General features: G+C 36.9%; 1 protein-coding gene across 7 annotated transcripts in view; it reads left to right on the forward strand.

Moving 5' to 3' along the window:
- The window catches only part of mllt10 (MLLT10 histone lysine methyltransferase DOT1L cofactor), a 62,630-nt gene that overhangs the window by 24,311 nt on the left and 22,279 nt on the right, over positions 1-16,040 (forward strand). For all 7 annotated transcript variants that reach the window (XM_059524552.1, XM_059524549.1, XM_059524548.1 and 4 more), the window contains 3 exons: positions 5,219-5,314; positions 5,499-5,811; positions 9,901-10,551. In XM_059524552.1, coding sequence (XP_059380535.1) covers positions 5,219-5,314; positions 5,499-5,811; positions 9,901-10,551 — 1,060 coding nt within the window. The remainder of the gene's footprint in view (positions 1-5,218; positions 5,315-5,498; positions 5,812-9,900; positions 10,552-16,040) is intronic.

The raw sequence follows: 16,040 nt of genomic DNA on the forward strand, positions 1-16,040 counted from the left end.
TAACACACACACACACACACACACACACATATATATATATATATATATATATATATATATATATATATATATATACAGTGCCACTTGAAAGTTTGTGAACCCCTTGCAGAATCTTTGAAAATGTAAGAGAGATCATACAAAATGCATGTTTTTTTTTTTAAGTACTGTCCTGAATAAGATATTTTACATAAAAGATTTTTACATTTAGTCCACAAGACAAAAACAATAGCTGAAATTAAAATAACCTCATTCAAAAGTTTGGGGTTCTTAATACGGTGTGTGGTTACCTGGATGATCCACGATCCAACATTTTGTTTTGTGATGGTGTTCATGAGTCCCTTGATTGTTCTGAACAGTTAAACTGAGCACCGTTCTTCAGAAAAATCCTCTGTGTCCTGCGGAATCTTTCCAGCATCTTTTGCATGTTTGAACCCTCTCCAGCAGTGACTATATGATTTTAGGGGGTGAAAACTTTTGAACAGGATGTATATGTCAAAAATTTTCTTATTTTGTAGAAATATATATATTTATTCCGTTTAGTACTGCCCTTTGGAAGCAACAGAAGATACTTGCATGTTTCCCGGAAAACCCAGATTCTTAATACATCGTATATTCTTCAGTAGCATCAGTGAATGTTTGAACCTTTTTTAGTAGTTTTGTTTGAGTCCCTCAGTTGTCCTCAGTGTGAAAAGATGGAAGTCAAAATCATACAGTCACTGCTGAAAAGGGTTCAAATCAGCAAAGACGCTGGAAAACTGAAGATTCTGTAGAACATGGAGGATTTTGCTGAAGAACAGTGCTCAGTTTAACTGTTCAAGACAAGGCAAGTTTATTTATATAGCACATTTCATACACAATGGTTATTCAAATTGAACGAACTCATGGGACTCATGAATAACCATCACAAATCAAAACAAAAAAACATTTGTGAATCATCCAGGTTAACCACACACAGTATTAAGAACCAAGAGTTCAAAAACTGTTGAATGGGGTTATTTTAATTTCAGCAATTTATTTATTTTTTGTCTTGTTGACTAAGTGTAAACATATTTTATGTAAAATATATTATTCAGGACAGTACTAAATAAAAAAATAACTTGCTTTTTGTATGATTTCTCTTATTTTGATAAAATTACTCACATTTTCACAGATTCTGCAAGGGTTACACAAACTTTCAAGTAACAGTGTATATATGGCAATAATACCGCATACCGCACTACTGAGCCACTCAAAATTACTGCAAGGGAAATTCCTTCACCTCGACAGCCCTATTTTGGCACTTTTCCACTGCATGGTTCGGCACGGTAGGGTTAACTTTTGGGGGGGTTTTCCACTGGGTACCTGGTACTTTTTGTAGTACCGTCTCGGTTGAGGTTCCAAGTGAACCGTACCATTACCAAAATGTGACGTGTAAACTCTGCTGATCACGGATTGGCTGGAGAGAATCATCACTACCTGCATCACTGAACTTGTGACACAAGCACAAAAGAACTGCTAGATTGAAATCAGCACAGCCAGCGAAGGATCGAACGCAACTGTTTTGAAGGAGTCGAGGATGCCGAGTCGCCATTTGATCTTTATGAACAGGGTCATTAAAATGGCTCTCAATGTTGATTAAACGTTTCTTTAAGTGTTTCGTCTCATGTTTTACTTTTTGACATTTGTTGGAAGAATTTACGTTAATTTATTTTCATATATTTACTATTTTGAATGTACTCCTCATTTAATAATTCTGCTTTAATTATTATTCTTTATTATTTTCTAGTGGTGATTTATTTTTTATTTTTTTAAAAAAGGGAAGTTTATGACATTTTGTCTTTTTAAAATCCCCTTGAAATTCCTCAGAAAGTTTTTTTTTTCTTGCTGTTCTGCAAGCTTACCAGCTTATATATTAAGTCACAAATTAATTTTTATCATTTTGCTATTGTATTTTGTGTAATTCTAAAACAATTTCAGTCAATTTCAATCACATTTTAGAGTAATATAATAATAGTAAAATATTAGACTGCATTTAAGGAATTGTATTCCATTCATGTATTTAAATGTGACTCTGAAAGTTCACAATAGTCAGATGAGCACTGCGGGGAGAGGAGGTCAGACATCGAGGCTGTTGGTTATTTGACACGAATTCACTAATTATTTGAATTGGTTTGAATGAGTTTGCATTGGAAATGCATACCAAAATGGAGTGGATGGTGCTCTGTTAAGCTGCTCAGAGACCGACTATGCAGCCTGTGTAATCTAGGTCAGCAAAAGATTAAATATGAGATGCCATTTAAAGCCATTTCTCCCAGAATTATTCAGATATTTAACTTCTTCGCCTTATTCTGCATTGAGAGGGGTTGACGTAAACAATGATTCAGGTTGGAGCCGTATTCTTGAAGATCGTGTTTTGGAGTGCTCTGTGCTCCGCCATGGCTATTGTTACGACGCCTGATTTGCATTAGCAAAGGGGGCCCATCCCCCCTACTCCACATTCCCAGGTCAAAGGTCGGGGGGCTCAGATGTATACCTAGCTAATTCCAAACCCCAGGGCCAAACAACAATAGAGGCTAAAAGCTTCTCAATTTGCAGCTAGTTCAGATGTGTTCTGAGAGGCGGTCGAGAGCGGCATGTGGGAATAAAATGATGTTTTCAATCTCTCTTCCTCCTCCTGCCTCACATATCTTAAATTCTGATCTGTTTGGTTTTTTTAGCTTTGTTTTCTGGATGATTAGTTTTCTTCTTTTGTATTTAAACTTTATTTTATTTTAAGATTTATTCTATTTATTCATTTCCGTAGTTGAATTTTAATACCCGAAGCCTCAGGAGTAATTTCTTTGTTCATCCTGAAAGAGATTTGCTACATTTCACTAATCTGCTGAAGGCATTGATGAATTATGATAAATGTCTTGGCTTTTTGTTCTCTCTCTTTTGCATTCACCTCTGCCTGAACTATTCATCTCTGTATAATTAAGATAGCTGTCATCTTATGTCAAACTATTGCAAGACGTTTAGATCAGAATTTTAATTAGACCTGTAAACAGCAGTTCATACATGCGTTTTGTCATTACGTAAGGGTCTGCATTTCTAGACCTTATTTGTTTGATGGAAATAAGATGAATGTTGTTGTGTATTTTTATTTTTCCATTCATAAACACAGCCAAGTAGTGACATTATTATTTTTTTCTCACAATAACCCCACCCTGTCAACACCTTTAGAAACAATTTTAATTAAGATTTGGATTCTTGTCTTAGAATTTAAAATTAGCACTTTTCTTGGGGAGCAAATGTAGCATTACAAAGCTTTATAATTTCAGTAAATGCGTTTATTTTGTCACCATTAATATACTTGTCATTTTGCTGCATATAAACTGTTTTGTGATTTTTAAAGGGGTCATATGACGTTCATTAAAAGAACATTATTTTTTTTTTTTGTGTGTGTGTGCAGTTTAAGTAAAAAAAAAAACACAATGTACATTATTGTTGCTCCTCTATGCCCCGCTTTTCTGAAACGCCAGCTATCCAGTGCATTGTGATTGGCTGAATACCTCAATCATGTGATGGAAATGTTACGCCCCTTACCATACTGTCATGCCCTCTCCCGGCGTGACAAGAACAATAAAACCCATTATAAATGAGGCATTTGTTGCATCCAGTGGGGACATAATTACTGATTATAATGACTTATACTATCTTTATACGTGTTGCTTTGCGAATCACGCCGCGTAAACATAAAACCATGTATACATTTGTGATCCAAGAAACGGCAAACAACAAGCGTTACTCTACACTGCTCAAACTCGTGTTTGAATCATCAGTGGCAAATTCTTTAAATATGAAAATATAAATATTGCCCCACTTTATAGAAACTGGCATTGTAGGCTACTCTTCCAGGAAACAGTCCTCGTTCTCTCCGTAAAATGCGCTGCACACTTCTGAATATTTGGGTTGAACTGTTCCAGAACAGTGTTGTAAATACAACTTAACCACTGATTTCTAGTTGTGTCCTCTTTTGGAAGTCCAAACAAAGTAGTTCACAATGAAACACACAGCCTCTCCACAACATGGCGGCGGTGGCAACAGCAAAAATAAAAGTTATGCCTTCTTTCTTTACGTGAACATTTTGGCGCCGTTATGCAAATCTTCCCACATCATTACGTAGACATGGGGACGAGCCGAATGAGCCATTTTAGATAGGCATGGTTGACTCTTGACTTTTATAAAGAATATCTCTTTGGATTTGAGACTTTAGTCTTTGCAAATGTACAGATCTTAATGCACCAAGATCTTGTAACACTTCAAAGAGAAACTGAATCATATGACCCCTTTAAAATAACATTTTATGATTAAGTAAATTATTTTTAAGCATAACAAAAACAGTGACATTTGGATCTGTAGGTTGCAGATGAAAACCAGTAGCATTGAGTGTTTCCCACCCACTTAAAAAATTGTCAGGGTGCTTATTTAAAACCTTCATTTCATTTCAATGATTTTTCCATTCTAAGAAAATGGCATTTAAAATGGTATATGCAGGAAAATTGTAAATGGTGTAGAAGAAGCGGAAGCTCATTTTCATTTTCATTGAAAAACTTGAGCCTGAGGGCCTCTGGAATTGTCACTGCCACTTGCACTGAGAAGTAGCATAAACCGTTATCATGTTCAGAATAATTGTCAATTCTAACTGAGACAATGGCTGGAAGATGACAGGAAGTGGCTAAAAAAAGATAGATGTTTGTACAACCTTCCAGTGGGGAATGTGTAAATATTCTTTACGATTGGTTCAGGATCACTGCATATTTTTACAGCCGCACTCTTAAGAACTGAAACGGAGAGGTTGGATGTGTGCTATTGGAGCACAGGGTGTAAATTTGTTCACACTCCTGTTTCTCGGGCGCAAATAGAGCTGTGTTGTGCGCGGCACTAGACCGGGGTGTAAATTAACCTGCTGTACACTCTGGTCAGGCCTGCAATGTGAAACCTTACCCATCTACAGGAAAACCCTTTCTTTTTCTTTACATGAAGATCTTCATGGACCGCACAAGTGACTGTCTTTGCTGGGTTTAAATCTTTGCAAATGATTGACTTTCATTGTTTCACCTTTTTGAGTTTCTTATCTTTCTGCCTCTTTGTTTCAGAAATGGCAGTGTAGGCTAAAGTCCTTCCCAAGCTGTACTGGTTTTAAAGCATTTGCGGAACCATCTTCATTAATATTTTGGTTTGTGTTGTTTTATCACAGAAACATAAAGAAAGAGATCGCCACAAACCAAAGCACAAAAAAGCTTTGGAACTGTCACCTTCCTTGGTGCCAGCACTGATGGTGACCTCTGAGAAGGTAACTTAAACTATGATAAATGCATGAGAATTTGTATTTTAATACTATTAATTTCATTGTATTTTTTCCAATATTTTTTTATATGTTCATTTAATTTCTTTTTACTTTTTTGTCATTGCATTATTTTACAAAAAGCACTCTTAAGCATTTTTGTCCATGTGTGCCTTCCCCTTTTTGGCCACAGAGCTACAACAGCAGCAGTGGTGGAAGTGTCTCCTCAATCTCCTCTGCTCAGAAGCGATTGGACGACAGCGGAGGTCGTTTCACCAATGCCAACTTCCAGGAAGTTCCGTCTCACTCCAGTTCCAGCTCCAAGGATGGCAGCCTCTCTGATGGCAAGAGCTCTGATGGCAAAAGCAAAAAATCCAGCAGTCACAGCACCAGCTCGAGCTCTGGCTCCAGGGGCCGCAAGTCCATGCCGGGCAAACCCCACGGCCCTGTGGTCACCACAGCGACGTCATCCACAGCTCCCTCCTCAACCAGTCCATTTCAACAAGGTGAGACTTCCAAACATTCCAACTTCACATTCACTTCAGAAATTAATTAGCATGTTCCCCAATTTAGCTGGTAGATTCAAGCCTTGTGTCGACTTCCTTTGTGTGACATTTGAGTGAGTCTGTTGTGACAGTGCTGGATGAAAGCCGGAAACTATAAGCTTGGCTTGTGTGTGTGATAAGGCTGTCGTCTGACTGGCTGCCTCTGCAATGTGGAGCGGCGAGTCTTTCTGAGCCGTTTGTCCCGTGGGTGGCGTCTCCTGTGTGTGTGTGAGTGTTTATGTGTGTGATGAGGGAGGTTTAGGAGTCAGAGGAGAAGCATGTTCCCTTCTTTTTTGCTATCAAGCCGTGATGGAGGGATTGAAGCAGAGGTCACGTCTGGAAAATTCAGACTAATCATTAATGTGTCAAAGTACGGCAGGGGCCTCCTTGCTGGAGTTACAGGCAAACTTCAAGGAACCCTGGAAGAAGAAACAACACAGTGTTTTCTCAGCGGAGCACAATGAGATCAAAAGATGTTTGGTGATTAACTATGGAGTCTAATCTTCTGCCTGGGATTATGTCATATTGTCTGGGCTCTTGTGACAACACCCGACACAGACCCAGGGTCGGTGAGCCACTCGACTGTTCTGTTCCGCTGCCCTGATGTAATATTCCAAGTATGCGAGAGATTGTAATATCAGCAATCTTTTATTAAATTGAGCCCTTTGTGTTTGACAATACAGGGAGCTATAGTAATATGGAAAGCTTTTTATAATGCAGAATATTTGAGTCTTGTTGTTGATATGGGAAAGGCAGATCAAATCTAATATTCTTTCAGGCAGGGTTTAGCTTGATCTCTGGGTCACTTGCTTAAATTCAGCTTTTTTTATTGCATTTTAACAATACACGTTTACAAATAAATTTCACGCAACAGAGAAAACACACACAAAATAATGCTAATAATAATAAAAAAAAGGCTTCTCAGTATTTTACATTTATATACAATATCACCCCTTTTTTTGTCTTCTATCAACACATTTCCAACTTCATCACATTTTAAAAACAATTTGAAAGGTCCCAAAACTCCATCAAAAATGTTGTATTTATTTCTTTATATACAATTTGTCTTTTCCTTTAACATATTTGTTGCCATTTCTTTTAGCCATGTCCTGTGTTTGGTGCATATATACTATGCCATTTTAAAGTAATGCACTGTTTCCCTTAAAGAATATATATATTATAAATATATACTTCGTCTTTTTTTACTTGATGTCCTTAGGAAATAAATGAAATAGATAATAAGGTGACAGTGGTATGTTAACATCAAGGATCGTTTCTATAATTTCTTTCACATCTTTCCAAACATTCCTGACTTCACTCTCCCATATACGGTGATTATAGTGTTCCTTTAAAGTCACCACATCTTAAGAAAGTGAAATATTTTCATTATATTATATGCAGGATAACTGGAGTTAAGTAAATCCTCATCAACCACTTATACTGTAGCAATTTCCGTTGTGTGTTCATTGTTAGTGATTGAGTTTCCTCGCATGCTTCCATCCAATCCTCCATCAGAATATCAACCTTAAAGTCCAATCTCCAAGCTTCCGATTTATAGTTCGAAGAGTCCTTTGATCCTGACACCAGTTTATTATATAATGAAGAAATTAAACCTTTACTAAAACAGTTTCTTGTCACTTCTTTTTCCAAAGTAGACCGTGATGGCATATACAAAGAGGGAACTTTTTTGTGATTTGAAGATAACATTTCTTATTTGTTGTAATTACTTTTTTCAAATGACTTAAGAGTATTGTTAACATGTATATCTGCTATCGTTCGTATGGCCTTGTCAGCCCAAATCTTAAGACCTGCGTCCAATCTGCCTGGTTTAAATTTTCCATTGCCCCAAATGAGACTAAAACAGGATAAATGGAAGAAGGCACCTAAATATTTTTTTCATATTAATAACAATAGGATTGGAAACATTTTGTTAAGATCTTTTAATTTTAATGAATATAAACACATTTAAAGGCAGGCCAGAATTAATGGCAGCTGATTCCATATCCACCCAAGACTGGTAGTCCTGAGATAAAAAATAAAACACAATTGTTGCACAGCCCAATAATACCAATGAAAATGAGGACACTGTAGACCTCCTCTATCATGTGTCAAATATAGTCTGGAACATCTGTTATTCCAAATGAATTTATTGAATTTATTTATTTTTTTCTTAAGTAATTGAAATAGATGTTTAGGTGGAGGCAGAGTAATGTTCTTGAATAAATATAAACATTTTTCCAAAATATTTATTTTCAAAATATTTATTCAACCAATAAAAGATCTGGGTAAGGACATCCATCTTTCTATAGAGCTACTAACGCTTCAAAGTGGATCATAATTTACAACATCTAGCTTTGGTACAATTTTATACCCAAGTATGTAAAACGGTAAACTATATTGAAGGTTACTACCGAATTACTAGGTTGCTGTCTTTCAATCTCATTCAGATATTGAATAGAACTTTTAAATGGTTAATTTTGTATCCAGAAATTTTTCTAATAAAGCAGGTATTGATGTATCAAGATGCTTTAGGAAAAGAATGACATCAGCAAATAACGCAAATTTAATGTCCAATCTCAATGCCTTTTTTTTTTACTGCTGTTGCAAAAGGCTTGATGGAGATGGCAAAAAGAAGAGGAGAAAGAGGAGAACCTTGTCTAAACTCTCTTGATACTCTAAATGGTTTTGTCAATATTATTTGTCAGCACTTCTGCTGTAGCACTATTATAAAGTAATCCAACCCATCTACAATATCTTTCATCCAAACCAAATCTGACCAATAAATCAAACAAATGATCCATTCAACCCGATCGAAGGCCTTTTGAGCGTCCAATGGTAGTAGAGCAGTATCTCGTTCACCCCTCTGTTCATAAAGAATATCTGGGACTCTTCGAACATTGTGAAATCCTTGCCTACATTGTATAAAACCATTTTGATCCTGTCTTATTAAATTTAATAGTGTACCTTTTAAACTCTTTGCCGTAACTTAATATTTTTGTCTGAATTTAACATAATAATAATGTAATTAAAGCTCCTCTCATTGATTCAGGCAAAAGATCTATATATTTAGCTCTTTTTCACACATTTTTTTGCTTGTCTTCGGAGAGAAATGGCAGGAAATTTATTGCAGTGTTTAATCTAGGATCCAGCGAGAAGATATAGCAGAACTTCCTGGATGTGTTTTGGAAAGAATATAGAATGCTGCTGGTTATCTATTGGTTTTGGCAGCTGTTTGTGTGACATTGCTTTATCTTCGAGACGTGTTAACTGGCATACAAGCTCTGCATGTTTTAATGTTAGCGGGAGGCTCAAGGGATCGACTGTGTAGTAAAATTGGGAAGTAAAGCTTCAGCAGCCTCCTGCCACAGCTGTAAAAACAGGCATGTTGGAGTTGTTTCTCTGGCTTTGGTTAAAGGATGAGTCCTTGTCTGAGGGGAGGGCCCAAATGAACACCTAGATCTGGGTCACCCTTCTTGCCTGCCTAGATAGCCTACCTATTTTTTTGGCTTCCTGCGAGTTTGACAGGCCCACCTAGGAGTGGAAGATGATGGTATTGCTTGATTTCAGGTTCTGTAGATTATTTTCTGGTTTTGTAGAGATTTTAGCCAGACATTTTTTATATACATGTTTCTGGAAATAAACATTTCTTTAGCATTTTAGGCTGAAGTATATGCTTCATTTTCAAGGATTTTTCTTACACCTTATATATATATATATATATATATATATATATATATATATATATATATATATATATAAACTGAATGAACACATTTTTGTTGATAGTGTATAAGGCAGAAGTTTTGAACTATTTTGTAGTAAAATTTATTGGTTTATGTACCACAGTGTTACAAGCTCTTAGTAAAGATGATTGTAGTGCTGGTGTCCAGTTTAGCACTCCAACTGTACTGTGTTTGTGTGTCTTTACAAAATTGTGGCTGCAAAAGGTCTTAGTTTTATGACCTCTCTGGTGGTTTATGCTGTCTCTTTGTTAATGTGGTTGTGATATTAAGGTGTGCTTTCATCTTTGTCTTCCTTGTTCTCTTGCAGGTCTTTTATTAGGCAGCAGCAGCAGTAAATCAGCCACTAGTGGGTCTGTGGTCCAGCCCACATCTGATTTCCTCAGCTTCTCTGATCCCAGCCTAAGGGCTGGCGACTCGTACACGCCTCCATCCTTTAGTCGTTGCCACATGAAGGGTGGTGCAGAAAGCACAGCCTCTGAAGGCATGGTGGCTCTAAACACCTTCGGCATGATGTCCCTCCCCCAAAGCTCAAGCTCAAGCAAGCATTATGAAAACTGTCACCCGGCCGGAGAGCTGGGAGGCCTGGCCTCAGCAGGCTACAAACGACCCCAGCCCTCTTCGTCCTCTTCCTCTGCAACGTCCTCTTCATCTACTGGCGAGGACGGCGTGAAGAAGAAGAAGAGAGGGAACTGGAGGAACCGGTATGGACCGTGCTTCACTACCCAGGACAGTAAAACCACTGATACGGGAGAGCACTGCTCCACAATGCCCTCGTCCACTTCTCCCTCACCATCCTCCATGAGCACTATGGCCTGCCGTGGGAGTGCAGTCAGCAGTACTGCAGGTGTGGGAGCAGTGGGTGCTGGGAGCAGCAGTCTGGGGATTCAGAAGTCCCCATCCCTCCTCAGGAATGGAAGCTTACAGGGTATGACCGTAAGCTCCTCACCTGCTGGACCAGGTGAGCAGACATTTGTTTTGCTATGATCTACTTTCTTAAAGTCAACATAAAATAAAAATTTACCCTTTTTTTAATTTTGTGATTCACATAAAACAAAATCCTCGCTAATAACAATTTGTATTTTCCTGTTATAGACATTAACAATGACAGAGTATAAGAATTACTTAGTGCTGCACGATAAATCATTTTTCAGATAACAATTTTATGCTTCTCGCGATTAAGCATAGTTGTCTACGATATTGGCTTGCTGGTTATTTATCCAGAAAACTTTTTTTTGTTATTTAAAATTTTTGTTATCTTGCATTGAAAACAAGTGTCATCAGGTTTTATTGTTTGCGGTTGCCAGATTTAAATTGGAAGCTGAAAACCCCAGTCAGAATTTTTTTACTTGGTTGGGTAAACTTTCTTCCTAGTGTCTTTCTAGAGCTTTTGTGAAAGTGAAATGATACTGATGAAGTCAAAGAAAAAAAGAATACATTTCTCAAATGAAAACAGCTATAATTAACATTCATGATTTTGTTTTTGAGCGAAATGATTTGTCACGATCAACAAAGAGTAGTCTTAAATGCTAAATATGAATTTAAGTAGAGATCTACCCAAATGGGTTTTTCTATAGCCGATGCCAATGTTTAGAGGTCAGGGTCTGCCGATTTTTAGGGCTCGATATCTTGTAATTTTCCCCTTCAATTGCATGCAAAATTGTCACACTAATAATAAGTGGATACACAACATTTCTAAACTTATTATCATTTATTGAGCACTGACTTTTTTTTTTTAACCATTTCTCTTCATTTTGTGCACTGCATGGTATTAAAACAGGTAATATATATACATATATATATATGTGTCAATCATTTACATTACAAAGTTTTAGAGCATTTATCAAGCAGAGTTTTTCAAGTTTGTTGGAACATAAATGTAAACTTAAATATACATTTAAATAAAATACATACAATTTTATAAATAAAAATCAATTAAACTGAAAAATATAAAAAATGAAATATATAAAAAATAAATAATAGTAGTGCTGCAAACACACTAGCAACCAGCAACATTTGTGTTCGGTATAAATGACACAGAACATCTAAAGTGCATTCTAATTTCAGACTTGCATCGAAATCAGTTCATTATTAAAATAAAGTACAGTCAACCAAACATATGAAAGGTTACACTGGTCAGTTTAAATAGACCGTAGTATACCGGTCCACTCTGCTGTCATGCCAAGGACATTTTTGCTCGTGAAGAGGATGATCTTTTCCGTCCAGTTTACATTAAAAAATATTAGTTTAACATTCAGATACATTGCAAATATGGAAACATTTAGATATGTGCAGAACGAGACGTGAGCAATAACCTCCAAATACATCTAGCCAAACCTGTGCTCGCTCGTCCTCGTATGCACGCATGCATACACTGTCACGATCTGCACTGTAAATGCCAGATTTAAAAAAAATATATATATATAGGCCTAGCGGAACGCAAAAATATAAAATCTAACATTTTGCAGAACAGGATCAAATAAAGTACTGGTCATAATACTTGCATAAAATGTTTGATGTGAAAAAAGCGGTTCACTGACTGCGCAGCACAGCCACAAGCGCCACAGTTACGTTTGAGATAATTTTATTTGTAATACTATAGTGTCATTTGAAAACATTGCAATTGCGTTTTAAAATACAACAACGAGCACCACGAAACCATTTAAAGAGGCGCATTCAGCGGTCAACAAAGTAAAATGATCTCAAAAATATGGCACGCTCTCTTCATTTTATGAAATGATCATAATCACATCTATTCATTTTACAGTCCTGCTACTAGCATTTTATTCAGACTAATACCCCTTTAATTCGAGTGAGAAAGCTTTTTTCCAAAGTGGCTTTTGCACATACCGTATTTTTCCGACTATAAGTCGCACATGAGTATAAGTCGCATCAGTCCAAAAATACGTCATGATGAGGAAAAAACATATAAGTCGCACTGGACTATAAGTCGCATTTATTTAGAACCAAGAGAAAACATTACCGTCTACAGCCATGAGAGGGCGCTCTGTTTTCAGCGTAGACTACAGTAGCACCGAGCAGCATAGAGCGCCCTCTCGCGGCTGGAGACGGTAATGTTTTCTATTGGTTCATGTCTCTTAGTTCATTTCTCTTGGTTCATGTCCAATTAATTTTGATAAATAATTCGCACCTGACTATAAGTCGCAAGACCAGCCAAACTATGAAAAAAAGTGCGACTTAAAGTCCAGAAAATACGGTAATAATAATACCGCTGCAGACGCATTTTGCAGGATTAAAGTTATTAATTGTCGTTAATTTAAACGATGATCGATCATGGAAATTATCGAATATTGACATCCCTAAATGCAAATGAGTTGGATGGAAACCTGGCTATTGTCTGCATCAAACCATGCTTCCAAACAAATATCATTCACCGTTCTGGGAATCTCCAGGACAGCTGTCTCCAACTTCTCCCGATATATTGGCCGACCGATATATAGGCCGAACTTCTTGTACATGTCGACTGAAAAGAAAAAAGCTATTTACTAATAACACTAACCAATTTGGTACTGCTGTTATGTGCATCCTTAATATGCTTTATTCCAAAGAAAACATGTTTTCATCCCTGCTTTCAAGTGACTTTCAGCTGACGTCACCAACCTTTCTTGTTTTATTAACCATCTGCCATATTGAGACCGCTTTATCTGATCCAGTCAAGTTCATTTCATTTGAAATGCATCATAGTACAGATGTAAAAAGGGTTGTAAACATTTCTTGTTGACTTTGAGGTCCTTTGTTGCCCATGCTGTTGCTTTATTTTTCTATCTTCCACAAACCAATTTTCATTCCTTTCTAATTGCTTATGACGTCTACCATGACTGATTTTTTTTTTTCTTTTTAATGTAACATACTCATTAATCTAAAAGTTCTCTCCTAATATTTCCCAGCTTTTTCTTTTCTCATGGACTCTTACCTATAAACATAGGTTATTATAAATTGGCTGAGTTAATTATTTTTCAGGAATTACACATGGAGGGTCTTTTCAATATCGCATTCAGTTCAATTCATGTATTTAATCTTAATCTTTCCCAGAATCGCAATTGGTTCCATCTCTGTTTATTTAAAAAAAGAAAAAAGGAATCCATTTGAGGTCCACTTTTCTTGAAGAGAAGCCTGGGAACCAGCATGATGTTGTTTTGGTCGGTGCTGAAGCTCATTAGGGTAAAAGTGGATGGAGGTGCTCTCTAAAGTGCTTCCTCATTCCTACCTGATTGAGAGCTTAGAGTGGCCCGCTGAATCTCCATAGAGATGCACATTAACCTGTTGAGCCCGAGGGAGCTGGAGGAGGGAAGGAGCCTGTAACAGGCAATTAGTTCAAATTTTTTATTTGTTCCTCCCTGACGTTGTCTTCTCTCGGGATCTAGAGTGAGCCGGCTTGAGATAGTGTGTAGAAATGCCCTGACCCCTACTGGCCTTCCCATTCACTGAGCTGGAGCCAGAACACCTAAATACATGTTCACACCATTCTCTCTCACTCATTTGCAGGCACTTCCTCTCTCTCACCTGCTAAATCTCACCATTGACATACGTGCTCCATGTATGCATGGCAGCTATAGTGTTAAAGGGACCTTATCTATGCTGCTTCCCTGTTACTTGGCAACCATCTGGCTGTTTTGTAGTTCCTTTCTATCTGATCAGAACTGGAAAACTCTGCCGTACCTTATTCTCTGTCATTCCCCACTATGTATCATTTCACTATCACCCTGTCTGTTCTCTCAAGGCCATATGGGTTTTTTGTGTTTGTTTGGGACTTGTTCTCCCAGCCGTTCCTGCCCTCACCTGTTCCTGGCCTTTGGCTGGACTGTAAATATTTAGCCATGGCTAATGCAGGGCTACAGTAGAGTGCTCCACCTCATTTATCTGTCTCACCCTCCCTCAACGATTCCCAGCTCTTTTTTTTTTGGATGGCTGGTTTATCAGAGGGAGGCTATTATTAAATGGAAACATCCATCTCAGCTCCAGCCGGGTGAAGGACTTTATAGTGTGTTATTTGGAGAGAGCAGGAAAAGATTCTTATTGATTTCCATCTGAAATTAGAAAGAAAAGCTTGATGAGACAGATGAGCGCAATGTACTGTAAAGGCTGGAATGCTCCTGTACAACATTTAAATACTAAACCGATTTGAAAACACTAGGGTTGCAGAAGAAAACTGGGCATTATACACTAAATGACTGACGATTGCACACTTCCAGACTTTGTTTGAAGTTATTCCAAACACAACAAACTCGCGTAGAAACATGTGCCTTGTTGCTAGGAGATGCATGACAAATGTTTCTGTGAAATGTCAACTCCGACTGCCCGATATCTGCAGGCTTGTTCTGACTTTCAGAATCTAGTGTCGTTTTGGAGCTGCTTTTTTGTTTTGTTTTTGAATGTAAACATACTGTAGCGCTCTAAAAATGTGGGTCAACATTTGGACCCCATTGATGTTCATTATATGGACTCAAAACATTTCAGAACAGCTTTTATGTTTCACAGACTAAATTCGCACAGGTTTGGAACAACCCAACACAAATCATAGGGGCTTTCGGTTCAAGGAACGTTTGGAGAAACTAAATTAGTAGGGGTGTGAGACACTTATCCCACGAGACGAGACACAAGACTGGGTTCACGAGAATGAGACGAGGCAAGATTTTTAGACTTTTTAGACTTTTTTTATGCAGTAATAAACATCATGTAAACACTGGAGAACTTAAGTGACAAGTAATTGCACAAAAATAATAAATAGTATAAATAAAAATAAACAACACACATATCACTTTAAAGTGGAAGTAAAGTAGTCAGTCAAGTTTATTATTTAGTAAGTAGTAGTTAATAAAAAATATATATAATAAACACGATTAATGTATCCATTTAAAAAAATAAAGCAGTGGTTCCCAAACTGGGGGACGCAGCAAGGCTGAGGGATAATTAGGGCCCTAACAATTTTTTTTTCTCATTTTTTTTTTTTTAATTTTTTATTTATTATCAGTTTTCATTTTTCTTGACGACTTTTTAATAGTCAAATTTAATTTTATCAATTAAAAACCATGTCTAATTAATAAAAAATCATGAAACAAACATTTTTACATCAATTTATTAAAGGTTTAACAAAAATTACAAGTTTACGGCCCTATGATATATTTTTTTTTTTTCAAAATAATTTATATTTTTTATTGTGACCTAATTCTGTGTTTAAGCATGTCAAATGATTATTTGAATGTATAAACGACTTAATTAATTTATTTTTCTTAAAGTAGCCTTATGAATTTTTATGATATGACACTAGTTTTCCTCTAATCAGATGGTAAAATGATCATGAAGTGACTCTCAGAGCAGTTCTGGAGATGTTGTTCATGTGTTTCTGTCCTCATTTAGTGAGACGACAGACACTGAAATCACCGCAAGCGTCAGGTGCGCTTCTGTGTGTAATAAATGAAATGCTCGTCT

Source organism: Carassius carassius, chromosome 35, assembly GCF_963082965.1.
Source record: "Carassius carassius chromosome 35, fCarCar2.1, whole genome shotgun sequence".
Classification (NCBI taxonomy): Eukaryota; Metazoa; Chordata; class Actinopteri; order Cypriniformes; family Cyprinidae; genus Carassius; species Carassius carassius.